Source organism: Palaemon carinicauda, chromosome 1 (assembly GCF_036898095.1).
Source record: "Palaemon carinicauda isolate YSFRI2023 chromosome 1, ASM3689809v2, whole genome shotgun sequence".
Classification (NCBI taxonomy): Eukaryota; Metazoa; Arthropoda; class Malacostraca; order Decapoda; family Palaemonidae; genus Palaemon; species Palaemon carinicauda.
In genome coordinates, this window is record NC_090725.1 from 159,295,487 (window position 1) to 159,320,813 (window position 25,327).

Sequence of the window (25,327 nt, forward strand, 5' to 3'; positions counted from 1 at the left end):
GATCCTAGGAAAGTTGCATCATCTCTGAATTTCTTTCAGAGTATCGACTTTGAAAGCCTTAAAAGCTTCACAGGCTGGAAGTCCTCGCGCGTTTTCTTTAAACATTATGCGAAACAAGTGCACGAAGTCAAACATTTTGTGGTAGCCGCAGGTAGTGTTATGAAACCTGCACCTAACTCTGCATAGAACAGTGAGTTACTTGGGACTCTAACTCTTCGGGTGCCTATGTTGACCCTTGAGCGATACATAGTGATGTCGAAAACACTTAGTGCTTTTATAACTGTTCTTATCCCAGGTGAAATGTCATAGTTGTCACACAAGTGCCGCATGCCCTGAGCATGATGTGTTTTAATCAAAGACTAACGTTCCTCGAGAACGAGTGCCTACTAATAAATTTGAAATTCCTTTTCAGATTCAAGAGCAAGTCTTTATTACTATGTACATTATAATTACTGTAAATGAACTTTACTTATTGCTGCAATTCATTTAATTTCTGCATTTGTGAAATAAAATTTCTATTTTATTACCTGTGCGTCTCAATCAGCTCCTACTTACTATGAAATACATGCCTGTCATAGTTTTATTATCCCCTTTCCTTATGGTTCATGGAGAAATTAAGATACTAACTCTTAATTTATATTCACTCTGATTATGTAATGTTCCAATACGAATACTTACTCTTCATACCCTGGAGATGAAACCAACCTTCTCAGCACACAGTGTCCAACCACCACTGGTCTGCTTTCAGAATGTTCCTATACGAATGCCAAACATTCAGCTTCGTCTCCAAGTTCTTCAAGTTCTTCTATCAGGGTGAATAGCCCTTCAATACCACTTTGACGTCGGCATGGCCCGTGGGAACTTCACTGCCAAGGGGGGCAGGAAGATTCTTCCCTACGGTTCTTTACTAAGATTACTATGCTATTTTGTCAATGCCCTTGGCACTTACTAATAGGGGAAAATCTACCACGATACATTGATTCTCTGGTATTCTTCCATCAGGACGCCATGGCTTGAGCCCAAAAAACGGATTTTGAGCGAAGCGAAAAATCTATTTTTGGGTGAGATAGCCATGGCGTCCTGATGGACCCTCCCTGCTACTTCGTCCAGTTTTTAGGTCCCACCCTGCTCTGCTGTATCATGGTGATCGGCAAGCAACTGGCTTCAGGATGAAGACGGTCGTGACGTCATTTAAGCAATGGCGCCCGTTTGTTTACGTCTCGAGTACCAGAAGTAGCCACGGATGAGATTAGCTATGGAACGGCTCCCAGCTATTCTCAGCCCTTACACACCGAAGCATTAACTCTGTTCGGGGTGTAGATAGCTATGTGGCGCGTTAATACATGCGTCCCCTGTTGATATACGATGTCTTAAAAGGGAAACCTTTAGGATACTCGCTCCAGAAGTTAGAATTCTGTGATAACCTGTGGTTAAATTCTCTGGGAATATCTTAGTAGTTATTTACCCAAGGAAGCTACCAAAAAGGAACCTTCCATCAGGACGCCATGGCTATCTCACCCAAAAATAGATTTTTCGCTTAGCTCAAAATCCGTTTTCGAAATATGAGATTTTCCATTTATGTATACCATCTATCAATTAAAGTCTCGCATAATTCAGGACCCTACAGTACGTGTATATATATATATATATATATATATATATATATATATATATATATATATATATATATATATATATATATATATAATTATATATATATATGAAGAATTTTTCTTTACTCTTCTTCCTTTTATATTTTTGGCTCTCTCCTAATAATACTGTGGCTACCCCTTAAACATTCTCTCCTACATTAAGTTTTCTTTACCCAAACATTGGGAGAACTATTTTAAATCAAGTGAACTTGTTGACAGTAGCATACGCCATGCTCGTGACGTCACAGCAAGGGCCTTACCCCGGCGTATGTTGGTTCTTTCCTTAAGCTACTTTTGGGTCAAGATAAAATAAAAAAACTGATTTTTAAATATAATTCTAATACTGCTGACTTGAAAGCAGCTTTTATTTCTCAGTACCAATTAAGGTTTGTTAATCTTAAGATCCATGCCCATCGCACCAGCCCATTGTTTATTTTTCATTTTAAGTATTAATTTTTAGCAAGCCAGAATACGTAGGATTGTTGTATATATAAACTCCCTTAGAGCAACAAGATTCCTCTGAGTATTTTGTACAAAATACTGCCTCCTATGCACTCCTTACAACAATATCTTGCCCTGTCCTAAAGTCCCGATATGGCACCTCCACTGGGTTACCCTGCGCATCAAGACTCTCACCTGTTTTGAAAGGTGAAGCAAGGTGAGCCCTCTTGACCCTATTATTACCCCTATTCGTTTGGAAGCAGCAGTGACCGACAGACCTGCTTGTCAGTGGATCCCTGCACCTCTGGCTCACCCTCCCCCCCTTCCCAAAAGTCTACTCACACAGGAGTCCTGCCGGTTGGAAAGTTGAAAGAACACGATCCTGCTAAACCATATTTGCAAAAATTTAGGATTCTTGGGGTGAGCAACGATCCGGTCAACAGCCATTTGAGGACAAACATGGTATTCCAAGGAGTGCAGGTACCATTACGTGGCCACTTAGTTTTCCCCCATTTTTAAGTTTAGATTAACTTTTAACTTGATTGGGTTAACTGACTATTACATATTTCGGGTTGTGTGCGGTGGGATTGTGTGTATAGTTTTTTCCATATCATTTTTTGCTTTCGAGACCAGCACAGTCTCTGGGTCACATGGGCCACGTGTCCAACCCAATTTCATTTATTGACTTTTGCAGAAGACCACGTGTCTAAGCAACCATTTTTATCATTTGAATTGCCTTTTATTACATCACATTTTGTTTTGATACCATTTTTGTGTTGTTCAGATGTCCATTTCCTTCAATGCAAATTTGTAAAATAAATCAAGATTAGCTTAATTAAACCTTGTCGTATTTTTACTCCCTCTTTTATTTAATCGTCTATCATGATTATTTAATATCGGGACAGTATACCCGATATTTTGAAAGGAGTAAGTAACTTGAAAAAAGGTGTGTTAGTGAGCGACTTATTGAATATCTGCTTCAAAGGTAAAGATCCATATCTTTAAACTTAACTTTACTTTAGATCACTGCTCCCATTTTTTGGTTTCTCTCAATAATTACTTAAGGTAATATTCCTGTCCAGTATCTCACTGGGGTCCCTGGGACGGAGTCAAAACAGAGCTTGAGAGTATAGATGACTATAGACCTGACAAAGCTAGAGTTGGCCATTAAATTACTTTTATTTTCACGTGTGGAGTTCTCCGGCCTCTGGACAGTACAATTTCCTTTTTGCATTTAAGAGTGAAGGTTAGTGAACTACGTCAGTAAAGTTATTAGCAGGTATTTGTGCCCTGAGTGTAAGTGCTCCTTATCCTCCAATGTTGATCTTTGAGTAACTGACGTAGGGAGACTTTCCTGGACTAACTAAGTTCCCACTCAAACATTTAAATAAAAATATTCTCCACACGAGTGGTCCTTCGAACCGGATGGTTTACCTTTGACTTGTGAAGCATTAACATAATTAATCAGCTTGATTAAGCTTTAGTTAACTCGCTATATCACTTAACCACACGCACCAACCAGTTTGTCAAATGTGTAAAGCCCAGACTTTAATTGGGAAAAGAGATTTGTAGTCATTATGACCTTTTTGTATCGACCACATGTTTAAGGAAAAAACTACATAACCAGGCTAATTTGTTGCTTGAATGTTCTCTACAATTTGTCGTAGGAACTTCGCTTTGTCTTGGATCCGTTCACCCATGTGTTGTTGCGGATTCCGCTTATAGCCAGAAAGTTCTAAACTGCTTGAACTAAGGTTTGTGTTGTTCAGACACCCGTGTTTACTGCTCAACGAGAGCACCGGTGTACTCATTCTGTCAATTAATTTTGCTATTTTTATATCTATTTTGTAACATTTTGTACCTTGGTCTACCTTCCTTTGTGTCGTTTACCTTCCTTAACTAACCTTAACTTTTCTAACTAGCGTTCCCTGTTTACCTAGCATGTGTCCTTGTCCTACAGAGCGAATTGGCGCAACATAATTTTAAGTCTTCTTACAAGTAAAGTAAAAACTTAATTTCACCAAGTCCGTTTCATTCCGCGTGTTTGTTCCGAGATGGCGGATCTTGTTTACAACCCAAACTGAAGGGTGCGTAATTCTTGTTTACAACCCAAACTGAAGGGTGCGTAATTCTTGTTTACAACCCAAATTAAGGGTGCGTAATTGTCTACCGTACGTAACTTACTGCGTGTAGTTCCATTTAATTTCCTTTAGCGAGGAGATATTTGTTTTTTGTCCTTTAGCGAGGAGATTTTTTGATTTGTCCTTTAGTGAGGATATTTTTGTTTTACCTCCGCGTGTGGGAAATTTTATATTTGTTTAGCCTCTACGAGAGTGCATTTTAACAGTCAAGTCGTTGCCTCGTGCACCTATCTACATTTTGAATAGTTCAGTGGTCGCCTCAGTAGACGTCCTGCTGGTAAATGAGGTTGGTGGAGCGCCGTTCGTGCCTTGTCCCATTGTAATGGAAAAACCTTTGAAGTATAGTCCTACGACTGGACTCGAGAAGGACTACCCATCTCTGTTTCCTAGAGGTGTGACAACTAGGAGTATGAAGAAGGAAGTGGCTGCCAAAAAAGAAAAAGAAATCGAAGGAGCGATGAACTTAGAACTTAGAAGATTTGTTTTCCATAGAAGAGGATTCCCTTGAAAGTACGCAAGAGGCGAAATCAAGAGTAAGCCCGAGCAAAAAGGAGCGACAGACTAGTGGACAGGAGGACAAAGAAACAGTGGACCTGGAAGAAATGAATTTGGAGGATTTGTTTTCTGAAGGAAAGGATTCCCTTGATGATACGCAAGAAGAGAACTCAAGAGTAAGCTCGAGCAAAAAGGAGCGACAGACAAGCAGAAAAGTGGACAAAGTAGAAATGGACTTGGAAGGAATAGAATATTCAACATTAGAAGTTGGACAAGGGAGTAGGAAACGGCTGATAAAATTGCAACGAAAGGATGCAACATTGACCGAGTTATTATACCGTGTGGTGGACGAGATGGAGGCACAGCAGTCTTCGACCTCTTATTATCTTAAGGATAGGTTGCTTATGAGGAAGCATAGACCTGCCGATATCCTTGGGAATGCTGAATGGAGGATATATCGCCAGACATTAATTCCCGCACCATTGAGAAGACGGGTGATCGTGATAGCTCACGAAATGGGACATATGGGGATAAGGAAGACGACGGATAAGATAACACTTTCTCTGGCCTGCCATGCATAAGGACGTGAGCCAGTTTTCCCGTGCATGTCACGTATATCAAATGGCTGAAAAGCATCAAGGACGCTCCTTTACGCCCGATGGAAGTACGAGGAGAACCCTTCAGGAAAGGACCAAAGAAAATGATAGCAGAAAAATGGAAGGATAGAGAGAAAACGGAAGGAGAATATGTCAAGAATTTGGGGAAAAGGATCGGCGAGATAAGAAAATTTTCCCTAGAAGGCATGAAGACAAGAACGAACGAATAAAAGGTTTGGTAGGAAGAGTACTAACAGACAGGTTGCAAGGCCCATCAGCAAAGGACCAGAGAGGAAAAGGACGAAGGAAATGTCAAGGATTTGAGGAAAGGAAACGGTGAGTTAAGGAAATTTTCCCTGGAAGATGTGAAACCAAGGCAGGAATACGCAAAGAAAAGGTTTGGCAAGAAAAGTACGACCAGACAGGTTACAGTAGGACGGAAGGTGTTGGTCTACGTATCGGAAAGAAGATTCCCTCTCGCCCACAATGTCCCAGTACCATTTCGGATTCTGGAGGAAGGCAGTGACCAGACCTACGTTATCGATATATCAGGAAAAAGGAAAAATCTGAGGAAGACCATATCAACTTTAAAACCGACACATGAAGCACCAGATTTCACCGAGAAATTCATTATAAAAGTGGATACATTGGATAACAGGATTGGAGCTATTTTATTGCAAGATAAGGAAGGAATTCTTCACCCTGTTTGCATTATGACGTCGAAGGTGAAGAAGAAGCAACGAGTCGAATCGACAGTTGAAACGGAACTGCTGGCGCTGATCTCAGCAATGAACAAGATTTTAATTTACGTAAATCAACAATGAGATTATTTTGTACTCAGACTTTAATCCTTCAACTTTTGTGAATTTAATAATCAAAGGTTAACTATAGTCCATTTCTTTTAGCAATGCATATTTGCACCGACTCGCAGCGGTGCCCTTTTAGCTCTGAAAAGTTTCCTGATCGCTGATTGGTTAGAATTATCTTGTCCAACCAATCAGCGATCCGGAAACTTTTCCGAGCTAAAAGGGCACCGCCGCGAGTCGGTGCATATATGCATCGCTAAAAGAAATGGACTATAAGTGGTCATTATGTTTGCAACAGTATTGGATTAATGTAAAACATATATCAGGAAAATATAAAGTGGTTGCAGATTATTTATCTTGGACAGAATCGATAAATTCAAACCTGAAATAAATAATCTTTTTTAGGGGAGCTATCTTACGACTATGCTCGTCTAGTGTAGAGTAAATATTGCAGTTTAATAATAATTTTATTTATATTTCATATATTGTTTTGAATTTTGCATTGAAGAGATGATACCCAGCCCATGAAATGAGCCCCTCTCATGTAGATATAAGTATTTTATGTAAATTACGTAAAACTTTCGTCGAGAATTTCGTTGTACTTTTTATTCAAGTTAATATGTGATTTTACGTATTTTTTTAAGAATCAACTTTTCATTTCATGCATGTTTGCTACGAAGTCTTACGTAGTCTATTTTAGTGTTGTAGGATTGGTGCGAGACAGGAACAAGGACCAAAGTAATGTTCTTTTATATTTTGTGAAGTATTGCATCATGTTTGAGAGAATGTTCAGTGCCATAAGCTTTGGAAGATTCTTTACCACATGTTTTCGAAACTTCGCAATGACTGGAGAGAGGATGTTATTTTTTCTTTATTTCGAGGACAATATGTCGGCGGAGCTAGTAGGGATAGTTGTCTCCCAGGAGCATTGGCGTGCATCTGAGAGATGCCTGAAACCCCCGATTCGTCTCTTGATATTTTTATCAGTTGGAAACTCCGACCCCCTTAGGCAGAGGCCACACTTCCCAAATAAGTTGGAACCTTCTGGAATTACCCTAAATCTCATATACAAGGTGAACAAGGTTAGGTTACCGTCAGGGACAGACAGACAAATACATCGGCTTAGAACTGCAGCCTGAAAATAGCCTCCTTCCACTCTCCCTTCCTCTCTCACGCTAGCAATCTAGTGTATTTTTGAAAGTGTTCATTACGTTAGTGTGTCCTGTCCTAAGTGACTCTGTGCCCCAAAGCAAATTGCACGTCAAAAGGAAACGAAAGACTAAAAGGTGATTGTGAATTCATTGTATTAGGGTGAATGCTGCCGTTGTTTAACGTTTTGTAAACGGCCGTAGGGAAAATAGATTTTGTTACGTAATCAGGTTATATATTATTCATTACGTGTCAAACTTGAACACTGCATTATTCAGAATTATTTTAAGCATTAGTAAATTTTCATTGCATTATTTCCTTTCTTAGGCTAAGGTTTACACAGAAATAATAGTTCAAGTCAAGTTATTATATAATTTCAGATTGTAACATTTTGGTCTTATTCTAATTTTTATTCAAAATTTATTTTTTCCTGTGACTTATAAGTGTTGTAATTTATATAGAATATAGTTCTTTCTGTAAAAAGTGTATTTTTCCAATCATCATTATTCAAGACCAGATTCCACTCAATTCCTGTTAAGAACAACTGTGAGGTAAATAAGTTTAATAATATTCAAGAGTAATTACCCAGTTTGGTTTTGAGTGTGCTTAAGAGACATTTGAACTTTGTGTTTTATATATGGCTGTCTGGGAGTTATTTAATGGTCTCAGAATTTGTGTATTAATGTTTTAAAGTGTAACAATTTTAATGTAAAAACAAACAAGGTAATTTAAAATTCGAGAAGTTGATTAACTTGCCAGTTGTAGTATATATAATATTAAATGTTTGGTTCCCGGTCACGAGTCATAATATAATGTATTTTGTTAGTGCCCACACCAGACAGCCATATCCTATAATATATTTAGGTGCCCAGACCACAGGAGCCATCATAATCGTTTAATATATTTTGGGTGCTCAGAACCAGGACCCATCATCATATAACATATATACAGTGTCCCAAAATAATGTATACACTCTTTGACATTGAATAGCTAATAAAGTTTTTTTCTATTTCAGATTTGATTTTGGAGTAAGAATGACAGATACTGGGCTTACGTTTGAGAAAAAAAAATTGTTCTGAAAACATTCTGGATATGTGAAAATAAAGCTGAAATGCAAAGACAATTTTTGAGTGAGTTCCACAGAGATGCCCCAACACGCGTCACCATTTCACGAATTGTAGATAACTTTGAAAATCATGGGCCCATCCAGTGCATGAGAAAAGGTCATTCAGGACGAAAAAGAACATCGACAAGCCAGGCTAAAGAGCAAGATGTTATTGCTAATGTTCAGAACTCCCCAAAAAAATCTGTTCGTCAACTGTCACGTGAAACAGGTATCACAAAATCGAGCGTCCATCGCATTTTGAAGCGTGCGGAGCAGAAAACCTAAAACAATTCATGAACTTAGAGAGGCAATTGAAGAAGAATGTGCTCAAATATTGAGAGAAATGCTACTAACAGTTTGTAGTTGCATATTTTCACGAAGCGAAAAGTGTATTGAGCAGAACGTCAGCCAGTTTGAACACTTTATGTGAGCTTATTCTTTTTTTTAACATTCTCAAATTGCCCCATGTATCCTTACTTTTTCACTGTGAACTCTCAGAATCTTTAAATGTGCATTGTTTCCCTACTGTGAATCTGTTTTCCATGTTTATATCAATAAATTGAACAAGTTGTAACAATCCAAGGAGTGTATACATTATTCTGGGATACCCTATATATATATATATATATATATATATATATATATATATATGTTATATAAATTTATATATTTATATATATACATATATATATACATATATATATATATATATATATATATATATATATATATATATATATATATATATATTTATATATATATGTTATATAAATTTATATATTTATATATATACATATATATGTATGTGTATATATATATACATATACACACATATATATATGCATATACATATATATATATGTATATATATATATATATATATATATATATATATATATATATATATACATATACACACATATATATATGCATATACATATATATATATATATATATATATATATATATATATATATATATATATATATTATACATTTTTATATATATACATATATAACGGATTTTGAGCGAAGCGAATAATCTATTTTTGGGTGAGATAGCCATGTCGTCCTGATGGAAGGTTCCTTCAGTAGCTTCCTAAGGGTATATATGACTACAGTAGATATTCCCAGAGAATTAAACTAAAGGTTTCACAGAATTCTAACTTCTGGCGCGAGTACCCATAAGGTTTTCCTTTAGGATATCGTATAATAACAGGGGACGTAAGCTTGACACGCCACATAGCTATCTGCACCCCACATAGCGTTTATGCTTCGAGGGGGAACTGTGGCGAGTTATGGGAGGAGCCGTTACTAAGTTCTCCTGCTTCGTTACTGTTACGGTACTCTGTGACGTCATAACCGCCGCCATCTTGGTTGACGTCACCGTTGCGCGCCTTCCTCATTCCTTCAGGCGTTTAGGCCAGCCTCCATGATACAATAAGATTGGGAGGGGCCTGTCAAGGCCTGAATAGAGAACAAGGGCGGGTCCATCAGGACGACATGGCTATCTCACCCAAAAATAGATTTTTCGCTTCGCTCAAAATCCGTTTTTTGGGCTCAAGCCATGTCGTCCTGATGGAAGTATAACAGAATTAATGTATCATGGATTTTTCCCTTTTGTAGTGCCTTCGACTTCTAGACAATATTCCTTTGGTCTGATGACCATAGAGACCTGTGACATTTCCGTTACATGTCACTACAAATAAGCATATACCATGTTAGCGCTTCCTGTCCCCCCCCCCCCCCCCCCCCCCCCCGCCAGGGAAGTCCTATCTGGACGTAAGGAGCATCTTGAAGTTACTTGATAGAGGAACTCATCTAGTATCGGAGATACCTGCCAGTCCCAGGGTCAGATAGAAAAAGGTAAGTACAATTGTGTTGGAACAAATTACCTTGGTCTAGATGAGTTTGTATCAATAAGGAACAATATTATAACATTGTTCATACCATTATTCAAATAAGGAGGTAAATAAAATTCTCTAACAGTGTTTATTACCAATGTGAGGGTGAAATGACACGCACAGGTAAACAAATTCTATTTTATTTAGTTAAATAACAATTAGCATACAATAAGCAATAAAATGTAATGAATGCAATTAGTAACATAGACTTAAGACATCAATAGAATTGGGTGTGGAATCTGAAAAGGAAAACTTGCCATTACACACATTAGTTCCAGAGGAACTATAAAGTCTTTCTAGAAAGTCTTATACACACTTCATGTTAAAAACATGTGGCACACGTGTTTCTGTCTATGTGACTTCACCTTTATATAAGAACAGTCCATAGTGTCACAAGGTGGCACTTAAAATCACTATGTTTTGCACTAGGGTCAACACAGGCACCCATAGAGTTAGAGTCCCGAATAACTCACTGTTCTACGCAGCACTAAGCAGCAGGTTTTAGCACACTACCTGCAGCTACCACGTACCGTTTGAGCTCGTGCACCTGCTTCGCGTAGTGTTTGAAAAACACTATGGAGGACTTCCAGCCTGTGAAAGAGCGAAGACTTTCGAAGTTCATCGATTGAAAGAAGTTCAGGGAAGAGGCGACTTTCCTGGGATCATGACCTGCGAGTATGCTGTCAGGATCCGCTCCGCGAATATAAAGTAGGTGATCTTTGCCCTTAGTTGTTTGAGTGACAAGTCGGACCCTGAAGTTTCCCCTTTAAAGAGCTGTCCTCCGCCAAAGTCTGAAGTTCGTTGAAGATGGACCTTTACTCTCTCCACTGGACATAGAGAGACATCTTCCTTCAAAGGTCAGATTCTCCAGGGGCCCCACCTTTTAGTGGGTAGCTCGTTCTTGGCGAGAAACGTTGGGTTAGGAAAGAGGGTAAGCTCGCCTGTTTCGGCGAACTGTATCTGGCCCTCTTCTCTTGATAATGCCCCAATTTCACTGACTCGGGCTCCCGAGGACGAGAGCAAATAGGAAAATCACTTTTTGAGTCAAATTTTTCAGAGGGCAAGACTCATTGTCCAAACTTGAGGCAAAGTGGAGCACCTTGTCAAGAGACCAAGAGATGGGTCTCAGTGGGGGTGCGGGTCTGAGTCTAGCACATGCCTTTGGCAGCTTGTTAAAGATGTCATCGGACAGGTCTATCTGGAAGGCATATAGTAATGGTCTTGTCAAGGTCGATTTGCAGGTGGAAATCGTGTTGGCTGCCAGGCCCTGTCCATGAAGGTGAATCAAGAAGGACAGACAAAAGTCTAAAGAGATTTCTGTAGGATTTTTAACCTTGATAAAGGACACCCACTTCTTCCAGGATGACTCGTATTGCCTTCTGGTAGATTTTGTTTTGTATTCCTCTAAGAAGTCCAAGCATTTCTTCGAAATCCCAAACCTCTTCTTGACGGCTAGGGAGAGAAAATCATGAGATGAAGGTCTCGGGTTTTCCTTGATGAAGCGAAGACAGTCGACTTCTGAACTTGCTGGGAAAGAACTAGGTCCGGTAGGGGAATTAGCTTGGGTTGTAACTCCAGGATTAATGGGAACCAGTTGCTCCGGGGCCACTTGGGTGCCACTAGGGCTGCTGTTCCTTGGAAGGTTCTCCGCTTGATGAGGACTTTCAGCAGAAGGTTGGGTGGAGGGAACAGGTAAATCTTGGACCATCTGTTCCAATTCAAGGACATGGCGTCCACCGCTTCTGCTCGGGGGTCCTCGTATGGGGCCACGTAACGATTAAGTTGCTTGTTGACGCTCGTTGCAAAGAGGTCGATCTGCAGTTCCGGGACTTGTAGGGAGAAGAAGAAGAATAAGTCTGCGTCTAGGGACCATGCTGACTCTATCGGGGTTGTCCTGGATAGAGCATCCGCCGTCACGTTGCGGAACCTTGTAGGTGAACTGCTGAGAGGTGCCATCTTTTCTTGTCTGCTAAGCGGAAGATGGGTAGCAACACTTGGTTGAGTTGGGGTGATCTTGAGCCCTGACGGTTGAGACATCTGACCACAACGTCACTGTCCAGAGTCAGACAGATGTGGAATGAGGGACGTGGAGACAGCCTCTTCAGAGTAAGAAGGACCGCCATGGCCTCCAAGATGTTGATGTGAAACGTCTTGAATAGGGGAGACCATGTTCCTTGAACTTGCCGTTGATGGGTGTGCCCCCCCCCCCCCCCATCCTTCTAGCGATGCATCCGTGTGAATAACGACCGATGGAGGCGGTAGTTAAAGAGGTACTGATCTTTTCAGGTTCTTTGCCTCCAACCATGGCTTTAAGACTGAACGAAGCCTGGTTGGCAGAGGTCTCTTGAGATCTCTTTGAGCAATGGATGCGTATCTTCTCCAGACTCCCGATGCATCTTTTAGCTGTGCTCGTAGCACTAGGTCTGTCACTGAAGCGAACTGGAGGGAGCCGAGCACCCGTTCTTGTTGTCGTCTTGAAATCCGTTTGGATTTTAGGAGTCTCTTGACAGATCCCGCTATTTCCTTCCTTTTCTTCAGAGGGATGGGAAGACGGTGTGACTGAAGGTTCCAATGGATTCCTAGCCATTGGAACTTCTGAGCTGGAGAAAGTCGAGACTTTTTGGTGTTGATCTTGAAACCCAGATGTTCCAGGAATTGGGTCACCTTTCTGGAAGCTTGCAAGCATTCTTCTGAGGATGCCGCCCACACCAGCCAAGCGTCCAGGTAAGCCATCAGCTGGACGCCTTGTAAGCGTAGCTGTTGGACGATCGTTTCTGCGAGCTTCGTGAAGATCCTTGGGGCTATGTTGAGTACGAAGGGCATGGCTCTGAAGGCGTATTGCCTTCTTTGAAGCCTGAATCCTAGGTAGGAGGAGGCCTGGCGATTCATTGGAATGTGCCAGTAGGCATCCGCCAAGTCTATTGAGACTGTGTAAGCCTTTGGAGGCAGCAGGGCTCTTATGTGCTGAAGAGTCAGCATTTTGAATTTGTTGTTCACTATGAACTTGTTGAGAGGGGACAAGTCCAGAATGACTCTAAGTTTGTCGGAGTCCTTCTTGGGAACACAGAATAGTCTTCCTTGGAACCTGGTGGACTTTACCCTCTTGATCATCTTCTTGTTCAAGAGTTCTTGGACGTATTCTTCCAGGACGGGGGTGGAGTGTTGGAAGAATTGGTGGAAGGTTGGAGGTGGTGTTACCCAGCTCCACCCTAGTCCATTCTTGATGATGCTGTGAGCCCAAGGATCGAAGGTCCAACGATTTTGGAAGAGGCGGAGTCTTCCTCCTACCGGAAGAATCTCATTGCTTCTGGTTTCCCGAGGGTTTACCACCTCGGCCGCCTGTTCCCCTTCCTCCTCTCCCTCTGGATGGACGTCGAGAGGAGTCTTTGCCGGTGCCTCTACCTTTGGGACGAAAGGTAGTTGACTGTCTTTCGTAGGCTGGCGTGAAGACTGGTGACTGAGCCACCACTGGCTGGGGGACCAGCTGAAAGGTCTGTTGGGGCTGAGCCACCAACTGGGGAGCAGCGGATGTTGGAAACTAGCGCTTAGCCTGCCGCTGCTGGGGTCTAGGCTTATTCGTTTTCTTCTTAGGTTGGGGGCCCTCATCCTGAGAAGATTTCCTCTTCTTTGACATGCCCCACTTCTGGAGAAGGTTCCGGTTCTCCGTGGTGGCTCTGTCAACGATCTCTTTCACGAGGTTGTTAGGAAAGAGATCTTTCCCCCAAATGTTGGAGGAAATCAGTTTCCGGGGTTCGTGTTTGACAGTGGCATCCGGAAAAACGAATTCTCTACAGGCTCTCCAGGTTCTGATGAAGCTGTAGAAGTCCTTCGTCAGGGTGGCGAGATGGGTCTTAGCCAAGACCATGTAGAAGCCTGGGGTCCGTGTGTCCCCGGCCATCGTCTCCATTTGGACTTGAAGAGAGAGGGAGGCAGCCAGCCTCTCTTTCGTGTCCAGCTCCCGATGCAAAAGGTATTCGGAGAGCTTGGGGAGGTTCTCGTTGAACTGCCGTCCAGCAATGTCAGCCTCCAACTTTCCCACAGAGAAAGTTAACTGGATGTCTTTCCAGTTCTTGTTGTCGGGAGGGAGGGCGAGGGAGAGGGGCCTACATTCTTCCAATGTAGGGCAGGGTTTCCCTTCCTCCACCGCCTTCAACACTGCCAACAGGGATTTCTCGGCGAAGGGGAAGACCATGATGGCAGGAGCAAGAAAAGACGGGTGTTTCTTGCTTAGGGCCGGCACCTTGGAGTTGGTGTAGCCCTTACTCTTGAGGCAGCCGGCCAGAAGAGATTGAGCCTTTGCGTGGTCGAAGACAATGACCTCCTTAGGCTCGGTTTCCTCCTTGGAAACTGGCTCGGACTTGAGACGGATGTAACTGTCCGGGTATGCTTCAAAGCTAGGCAAAAACTCCACCTCTTCAAGGGGAATGGCGCCTAACTTGTCGTTGACGAAGATGCGTCCACTCGTGATCGGCATTTGTTCTTGCAATCGCCACTAGCATTGGTGCACAGCAGCAACGTCAGTCTATCTTTCATTGGCATGTGACCTGGCATCTTCGTCTCATCCTTGGTAATGTAGGTATTGGCCGGCATTTTCTGCAAAAATAACCCGGTCTCATCGCAATTGAAGACTTGCTGCGGGATAAAATTTTGTTCCTTAATGTATCGGTCGAATTCGGCAACGTATTTTTCAGCCGCCGCCTGATCTGAACTGGCTGCCTCCCCATGCCTAGTCACGCGGTGAATACCAGTTCTGTTCCGGAATTTCTCAAACCAGCCCCTGCTTGCTTTAAAAGTAAATGACGAATCACTTTCACTAGTACTGGCACTTTTCTTCACCAATTCTTCATTAATATGAAGAGCTTTCTCGCAAATGAAAGCTTCACTTATACTTTCCCCAGCCAACTGCTTTTCTTTAATAAATCTAAGGAGCAACTTTTCCATTTTCTCAATTACTTGTGGCCTTTGCTTACTAATCGCTGTCACCCCCTGTGCAACATTAGCTTTCTTTATCACTTCCTTATTTTTCAAAAAGGTCGAAATGGTCGACTTCGCTATGCCATACTGTAAGTCTAGATCAGACACTTGTACACCATTCTCGTATTTCGTAATAATTTCCTTCTTCAACTCGATCGTTGTTCTCACTCTTTTCCTCTTATCCTTCCCCTTATCACTAACTTTCTAGGGGCCCATTATTATCGGCAAAAAAAAAGGCAATAAAACTCACTAAATCACAGTAAATTCTTAACACGTAATGTCGGACTGACGATCTCTCTTGAAATGATGCTACCCGACCAGGCGAGAGTAGCCGAGATGGCCGCTCATCTCACTCAGCCACGTGTTCGGCTGTGTTCGAGTCCCGATTTTTTGTTTGAACACCGCAAGAAAAATTAATCGAATTTTTTGGTCGAACACCGATTTGTTCGAATTTAGAGTCGCTCAACTACCGAGGTATCACTGTATAATATATATATATATATATATATATATATATATATATATATATATATATATATACACACACAGTCAGACCTCGTTAATCGCGGTTCTATTTCGCTATTTTGTTTTTTTGCAGTCGAAGAGAAAAATAGTTATTATTCACCCAACATTAAGAATTTAATCTTTAATAGTTGGCGACAGCATTGGGATGGCCAAGAACAATGCAATACCTATTAAACAAATCTCTTAAAAATTGCAATAAAATTCAATTTGGGCAATAATTTCAAATAGGTCGCCCTCCTTTACTTTGGGAGCACAGCGTGCTACTATCCTAGCTCTCTATCTATACAGTGTGTATCCATTCACTGTGGTAAAAAATTACAGGTATATTTGAAATAAACCGGATTTCTATTAAACTGGGGTTTCACTTAACTGTAGGCCTATCCAATAATAGTGCATGTAATATTCACATTTTAGTATCGTATCTATAATTAAATACATAGCGAATTATAATCTCATGCATTGTTTACATTCAAATCAGCTGATCAACCCTGTGTAGTCCATCGTCAACCTATATTCACTTTCACGATATTATCCCACTGATTTGACCATTAACTTTCACAGAATTACCTCACTGATGTAACCTATCATGCATATTATTATATCTTCTTCACATTATTATTATTATATCCTTAATCCTTTTCCCAATTCCTTACCAAATCCCTTTCATACATTTACTCTCCCACACACAACTACAGCATATCTTTACAACTCTTTTGATTCTCATTATTTTTCGCAGTTTCATTCATGTTCTCTTTTCTAGCATTCATTCGTCATTTTCATCTTATTCATCATTCTAAATACCTTTCTTATCCCTCATTCTACATATTCCGGAAGCATTATTGCATTTTAGAAAATTACTATTATTCAAAGAGTTAATTGTGCTTTGATAAAATCGTTTATGTGCTTTTGTTTTAAATTTTGGGTGTATTTTATCAAGCTAAGTATTTTGGGTGCCGTGATCAGATCAGCTGATATAATCACTTATTCCGGACAACTAGGAATGTGTACATTATTTGCCAAGAGACGACGGTAGTGGTGGTTGTCCGAAATCTCAAAATTTGCAGGTTATCAGTACTTAGACTATGGTATACCGGACCAATGATGCAAACAAGTTTTTTTTTTTTTTTTTTAAATAACTTAATTCAATATACTTGAAATTAAAAACCATCAAAATCAACAATGCCATTCGACCTATTAAAAAGTGTTAAAAAAATTCATTAGGAGACCATCCTCTTGGGGTTGGGGATAATCTTCGTTGCTTTCATTTGTACTACTAGCACAGTAGCACTGTCATCGTCCTCCATCTTGTCTAACTTGGTTGAAATACTTTTGCCGTATGCTTAGAAATCAAAAAAAAATAAAATAAAGATGATTTTATATCACACTTTTGCTAAACATGCCACCTAAAACCGAAACTATTGCCTAGTTTACGTTCCATTGCCGTTCATAACGAACAAATGAACGAACTTATACACCTGTGTATAGTATAGAAATTCAACATGAATGAAATAAGAGCAATTTTATGCCATGTTTTTCTTAAAAATGCCGCCTTAAATAGAAAATTTTTGATTACGCTTCATTGCCGATCATGACGAACAAACGAACGCATTTACACATGCAAGGGATAACCAATGATACTAAGAACTTTTAGTAAAGATGTAATTATTATGAATAAAAGTTAAAATATGTGTGATAAAATATTTATAACCGAAGTGTAGAAACAGGCTGGCCTTGAAATTGCCGCCCGCTCATTACATGGAGTATATATTTTTTTTTAAGGAAATTTTGGGGTTCGCCGTTTACATGGGGTTGTCCTTTACACGGTAATATACGGTATATGTTTTATCAGAGCTCAATTAACTATTTAAATAATCGTAATTTCCTAGAATTCAATAACGTTTCTGAAATAATATCGAATATGAGAGAGAGAGAGAGAGAGAGAGAGAGAGAGAGAGAGAGAGAGAGAGAGAGAGATCAGCTGTGGAAAAGTAATCAAATGGACAGTTTTTGTTTATTTACCTAAAAGGAACAATTATTTTCGAGATATTTAGTTTATGAAATAAGCTGCATTTCTGTTTAAGAAAGCATAGATAACATACTGCGCAAGAGACAAAACATGATTCTAGAGTGGCAGCTAAGGCTACAGTCGTCTAAACAAAAATACCGAACATTTACAGTAAGCACAATTAAGCTGTACTGTAGTAATATTACTATACATATATTACAGTAATATACATTAGTGTCAGCGAGTATTAAGTTACAATACAGTATTACAAGATAGGAATAACTTTTGCTATACAGAACAGTAAGGGGATAATGACGACTCGGTAAACTTTACCTTAGCACAATAATGTACTGTAACCTTACACACACACACACACACACACACACATATATATATATATATATATATATATACATACATATATATATATATATATATATATATATATATATATATATATATATATAAACACACACCATTAGCTACTGATAAAATTCAAAGTGCAGAAATGAATGAAAATCTCAGCACCCACCAAGGGTGATTATTCCACCCCCCCCCACCCCCCCCGAGAAGGTACTAATGGAATTGGAAGAAAAAATCCTTCTTCCCCTTTCCTGCATTTACAGACTACCGTAATTGGAACATTACTAACAAGATCTCTGAATAAATAAAAGCAGCTACCCATATAACGCTAAGTAGAAAATAAAATCCCTTAATAAAAATGTGATCCAAATATCAAAGAGAAGAAAAACTTCAATATAAAATTTGACTGTTTATATTTCAGGTAATCATAGAAACTACACAGTGACAGGTCAACCAGAGACCTCAAGCTATCATCTTGAAAATATTCAACATTAGGTAAAGGCACAAAACATACCTAAATAATGCCAGCACCAAAGTAATCTGAAATACCAAAAGAAATATTAGATGGTAAACTTTTACCAAATATATATAAAAAAAAATCCGTAAAAACTTCATCAAATATGTAGTATCCCTCTGGCAGCATAAATGTAGTGAGGACCTAGAAGATGGGTTGGGGGCCTGCCAACCTTGTGGCAGCATCATCCAGTGGCTACTCACAGGGGTTGGGGATCTTACACTAGTGATCTCCGAAGAGGGTGAGGATGGTTGAACGTTAAAACTGCCTAGATATAATCAAATGTGACCTAGATGTGTTAAGAATCTATAGATTTGCTTACAGTAGAATATATTCATTATGCAATGATAATAAGTATGATGATGAGATAATGAGGATTATGAGATCATAATATGAGATGGTGATGGTGATGAAAACAGTGATGGTGATGATAATGATGATGTTAAAAATAAAAAATACTAACAGCAATAATAACGTATGTTCTTCTCTCACCTTTCAAAACATCTTGTTAATTCACTAACCTGAGCATATCCAACATAACAACTATTGGATCTGAGTAAATTGAAATTGATAATTGATCCATGTGTATCAACAGTCCAAGTCTCATCTTGTAAGTAGAACTCTGCCACTGGTTCTCCATTAGCATGTCTATAACTACGTAAACAGTGGTGAGTGTAACGAGATAAGTTGAATACATGATGCATGATGTTCTCCATCCCACCTGTTTGTGATATTGAAGACTAGTTCAATATAAATACATATATATTATATTACAGAAAACAAAAATTGAAGAATTTTTAGGTATAGATTACGATGGATTTCTGAACAATCCTCCAGTAACTTCCATGAAAAAAAAAAAGCACTTTGTCCTGGTTGTGGTAATTTAAAGCAAAATTTTGAGTTCTAGAATATAGGTATAACAAACACAACAACTAGAGGGTTATTGAACGGATACAATATCTGATAAGGAGAATAAGCTTTCAATCACACCATGAGTTGACAAAGAGAAATGAAGAACAAAACTTACAAAAGTAGTACTTAGCCCAATTTTCCTGTTAATTAGATGCCATTCTTACCAAAGATCAAATTGTTTTTATGTAATCAGCAAGTTTCCCAATATAAAAAAAAAACAACCTTTATCATAAAATATTTCATTTCTATACTAACCTGATGTTTATATATAATCTTCTCCAGAAGCTAGTTTATTGATATTTAACCAAATTTTTTTTTCAAATATTTCCCCATTTTCTTTCCTTTCAAAAGATACAAAACCCATGTAAAGTAACGAAAAACTCCAGTAAGCAGCATGCTTGTAGATACTCATTCTTCCGTTTTGAACCCTCTAAGTATTCCCTATTCCTTGACCTCTAAAGTCAGTGGGTAGGTGAGTGACCAGGTACTTGACCATTAGGTGAGTATAGAAATAAAGAAGTTTATTATTAATTTATTTTTATAAACCTCCCCTGATATTCATAATACTGACTCACTGGTGGAGGTGCGAAGCCAGTGATGTAAAGAGATGGGTCAACCTAAATTTGAAATATCTAACCCAATTTCAGTTTTAGATTCAATAGGTCTAGAATTTAATTGGAGGGTCTTAAAAGCTGTTTCATAACAGGACTCCTGATGGTCTTCAAACAATATTTGGAATAACAAAAAAGAAATCTATAACAATTTTGTTCAAAAATTTTAGAAGGCTACAGCAGCAGTTACTATAGAACCTAGAGGCCAATAATCTTGTTAAAAAAAGTCAGGATTCTTAAAGATAATGTTCATGTAACACCAAACTGGTATGCTATTGAGGTCTAAAAAAAATCCATAAAAGACTTTCAGCAAAAGTTATGAGATGTAGGCATACTCCTAAAATTAAGAACCATAAATTACAAGGCTTATATATTTGAATCCTAAATTGTTGAGTTCCTGAGCCAACAACCTCAATTACGTATTTAAAGACTTAGAAAGAGGTTCAATTGACATTCTAATGGGCACACCTGCAATGTTCTTAGTTTGTTCAAAACAGACTTTACATTTCTTGCTCAACAAGTACCATTATTATTATTATTATTATTATTATTATTATTATTATTATTATTTGGTAAGCTACAACCTTAGTTGGAACAGTAAGATGTTATAAGCTCAATTATTCCAACAGGGAAAATAGCCCAGTGAAGAAAGAAAATAAGGAAATAGATAAAATAGTATGCCTTAGTGTACCTTCAAGCACGTGAACTCTAACCCAAGACAGTGGAAGACCATGGTAGGCTACATAGGCTATAGCACTGTTGGATTAATTTTGGTGTCCTTCTCCTAGAAGTTGCTTACCATAGCTAAAAGAGCCTCTTCTATCCAACAAAGTGGAAAGTAGCTATTGAACAATTACAGTGCAATAGTTAACCCCTTGAGTGAAAAAATTGTTTGGTAAGTTTAGTATTGTCCGGTGTATGAGGAAAGAGAAGAATGTGTAAAGAATAGGCCAGACCATTCAGTGTATGTGTAGGCAATGGAAAAATGAGCTGTAACTAGAGAGATCCAATATAGTACTTTCTGGCAAGTCAAAGAACCCAGTAACTCTCTAATGGTAGTATCTCAACGGGTGGCTGTAGCTTTGGCCAACCTACTACCTAGAAATACTTACAAATGTTTCTAAAAAGGTTAAGTGGAGAAGAAAGTTATAACCAATTCTTCATCGAAAAATCTCTGAATTAAAGCAACAACCAACTTGGGCTCTCAAAGATAATGTTTGCAGACTATGTGTTTAACTGTTGAAATTTATAAAGGAAAGTTTCTACGTATGAAAAAAAAAAACTACTAATCCTGAAAGGTAGACCTGATTACTGGCATTCTTTACAGACAGGATTAGATACTGTAAAGCGATTAAAATACCAGAGAGTAGATGTCTAATATCAGATGCTAGAGTATAATATTAGACTGATTGGAAATTCTTTAAAAAAGAATACCTTGAAAGGAAATTCTTTTAAAACATACACCTTGAAAGGAAATTCTTTTCAAACGGACACCTTGAAAAGGAAATTCTTTTTCAAAAGGACACCTTAAAATGAAATTCTTTTCAAATGGACACCTTAAAATGAAATTCTTTTCAAATGGACACCTTAAATGAAAATTCTTTCAAAAATGACAACTTAAAAATAATTCTTTCCAAAAAAGACAACTTACAAAGAAATTCATTTCAAAAGCACTCCTAAAAGGATTTTTTTTTTAAATGACACCTTAAAAGTGAATTATTTTCAAAAGGACACCTTAAAAAGGAAATTCTTTTCAAAAGGACACCTTAAAGGGAAACTCTTTCCAAAAGGACACCTTAAAAAGAAATTAATTTCAAAAAGACTCGTTAAAGAAATTCTTTCCAAAATGAAACCTTAAAAGGAAATTCTTTCTAAAAGGATTCTTTGAAAGGAAATTCTTTTCGGAAGGATGCCTTGAAAGGAAATTCTTTCCAAAAGGACACCTCAAAAGGAAATTCTTCTCAAAAGGACACCTAGAAAGGAAATTCTTCCATAAAGGACACCTTCCTTACAAAAGGAAATCCTTTCAACGGATACAGTAAAAGGAAATTCTTTCAGGAAGGACACCTTAAAAGCAAATATTTTTTCTAAAAGGACACCTTAAAAGCAAATATTCTTTCTAAAAGGACACCTTGAAAGGAAACACTTTCCGAAAGGACATCTTAAAAGGATATACATTAAAAAAGAACACCTTAAAAGGAAATAATTTCTAAAAGGACACCTTAGGAAATCATTTCCAAATGGACACCTTGAAAAAAAATCTTTCCAAAAGGACACCTTCAAAGGAAATTCTTTTCAAAAGGACACCTTGAAAGGAATTTTTTTTTCAAAGGGACACCTTAAAAAGGAAATTCTTGTCAAAAGAACACCCTAGAAGCAAATTCTTTCAAAAAGGACACCTTAAATAGAAATTCCTTACAAAAGGAAACCTTATAAAATGAATCCTTTCAACGGACACCTTGAAAGAAAATTCTTTCTAATAGGACACCTTAAAATGAAGTTCTTTCCAAAAGGACACCTTGAAAGGAAATTCTTTCAATGGGAAATGTTAATAGGAAATACTTTCCAAAAGGACACCTTGTAAGATAATTCTTTCCAAAAAGACATTTATAAAGGATATGCTTTCCAAAAGGACACTGTGAAAGGAAATTCTTTCCAGAAGGACACCTTGAAAGGAATTTTTTTCCATAGAGGACACATTAAAAGGAAATTCTTTCCAAACGGACACTTTAAAAGGAAATTCTTTCTGAAACGACACCTTAAAAGGAAATTCTTTCCAAACGGACACTTTAAAAGAAAATTCTTACCGAAAGGACATCTTAAAGAGAAATTCTTTCCGAAAGGACATCTTAAAATGAAATTCTTCCCAAAAGGACACCTTAAAGGGAAATTCTTTCCGAAAGGACACATTAATAGGAAATTCTTTCCAAACGGACACTTTAAAAGGAAATTCTTTCCGAAAGGACACATTAGATGGAAATTCTTTCCAAACGGACACTTTAAAAGAAAATTCTTTTCTAAAGGACACCTTAAAAGGAAATTCTTTCCAAAAGGACACCATAAAAGAAAATTCTTCCCGAAAGGACACCTTACAGGAAAATTCTTTCCGAAAGGACATCTTAAAATGAAATTCTTTCCAAAAGGACACCTTAAAGGAAAATTCTTTCCGAAAGGACATTTTAAAAGGAAATTCTTTCCAAAAGGACACCTTAAAAGGAAATTCTTTCCAAACGGACACTTTGAAAGAAAATTCTTACCAAAAGGACACCTTAAAGGGAAATTCTTTCCAAAAGGACACATTAATAGGCAATTCTTTCCGAAAGAACACCTTAAAAGGAAATTCCTTCCAAAAGGACACATTAAAAGGAAATTCTTTCCAAATGTACACCTTAAAAGGAAATTCTTACCAAAAGGACATCTTAACGGGATATTCTTTCCGAAAGGACACCTTAAAAGGAAATTCTTTCCAAAAGGACACCTTAAAAAAAAAATTTTCCAAAAGGACACCTTAAAAAGCAATTCTTTCAAAAAGGACACCTTGAAATGGAATTCTTTCCGAGAGGACACTTTAAAAGGCAATTTCTTTCAAAAGGACACCTTATAATAAAATTCTTTCCGAAAGGACACCTTAACCCTTTTACCCCCACCATAAGGTTAAATTTCGAGCACATTTTGCTATATATTTTTTTTTAAATTGCTCTAACAGGCTCAGGTCAGGTTGGTCTCATTCTTTTGGAAAATGCCTGATGTTTCTCATAAAATTATCAAAAATATATAAAAATATGTAATTAACCGTGTTTTGCAAGAACGTACTGGTACGTCCTTTGGGGGTGAAAGGGTTAACATGAAATTCTTTCCAAAAGGACACCTTAAAAGGCAATTTTTTCCAAAAAGGACACCTTAAAGGGAAATTCTTTCCAAAAGGACACCTTAAAAAAAATTCTTTCCAAAAGGACACATTAAAAGGAAATTCTTTCCAAAAGGAAACCTTAAAATGAAATTCTTACCGAAAGGACACCTTAAAAGGCAATTCTTTCCAAAAGGAAACCTTAAAATGAAATTCTTACCGGAAGGAAACCTTAAAAGGAAATTCTTTCCAAAAGGATTCCTTAAAAGGTAATTCTTACCGAAAGGACACCTCAAAAGGACTTTCTTTCCGAAAGAACACCTTAAAGGGAAATTCTTACCGAAAGGACATCTTAAAGGGAAATTCTTTCCGAAAGGACACCATAAAAGGAAATTATTTCCAAAAGGACACCTTAAAAGGAAATTATTTCCAAAAGGACACCTTAAAAGGTAATTCTTACCGAAAGGACACCTCAAAAGGATTTTCTTTCCGAAAGAACACCTTAAAGGGAAATTCTTACCAAGAGGACATCTTAAAGGGATATTCTTTCCGAAAGGACACCTTAAAAGGAAATTCTTTCCAAAAGGATACCTTAAAACGAAATTCTTTCCAAAAGGAAACCTTAAAATGAAATTCTTACCGGAAGGACACCTTAAAAGGCAATTCTTACCAAAAGGACATCCTAAGGGGAAATTCTTTCCGAAAGGACACCTTAAAAGGAAATTCTTTCCAAAAGGATACCTTAAAAGGAAATTCTTTCCAAAAGGAAACCTTAAAAGGTAATTCTTACCGAAAGGACACCTCAAAAGGATTTTCTTTCCGAAAGAACACCTTAAAGGGAAATTCTTATCGAGAGGACATCTTAAAGGGATATTCTTTCCGAAAGGACACCTTAAAAGGAAATTATTTCCAAAAGGACACCTTAAAAGGAAATTATTTCCAAAAGGACACCTTAAAAGGAAATTCTTTCCAAAAGGACACCTTAAAAGAGAATTATTTCCAAAAGGACACCTTAAAGGGAAATTCTTTCCAAAAGGACACCTTAAAAGGAAATTCTTTCCAAAATGAAACCTTAAAATGAAATTCTTTCCAAAAGGAAACCTTAAAAGAAAATTCTTTCCAAAAGGAAACCTTAAAATGAAATTCTTACCGAAAGGACACCTTAAAAGGCAATTCTTTCCAAAAGGATACCTTAAAAGGAAATTCTTTCCAAAAGGAAACCTTAAAAGGAAATTCTTTCCAAAAGGAAACCTTAAAAGGAAATTCTTTCCAAAAGGATACCTTAAAA

At 38.1% G+C, this 25,327-nt stretch overlaps 1 protein-coding gene across 1 annotated transcript in view; it reads right to left on the reverse strand.

The window, feature by feature from the left end:
* Nucleotides 1-25,327, reverse strand: part of mal (maroon-like) — a 594,674-nt gene that overhangs the window by 133,192 nt on the left and 436,155 nt on the right. Inside the window, exon 7 of the mRNA XM_068386135.1 lies at nucleotides 19,191-19,390. Coding sequence (XP_068242236.1) covers nucleotides 19,191-19,390 — 200 coding nt within the window. The remainder of the gene's footprint in view (nucleotides 1-19,190; nucleotides 19,391-25,327) is intronic.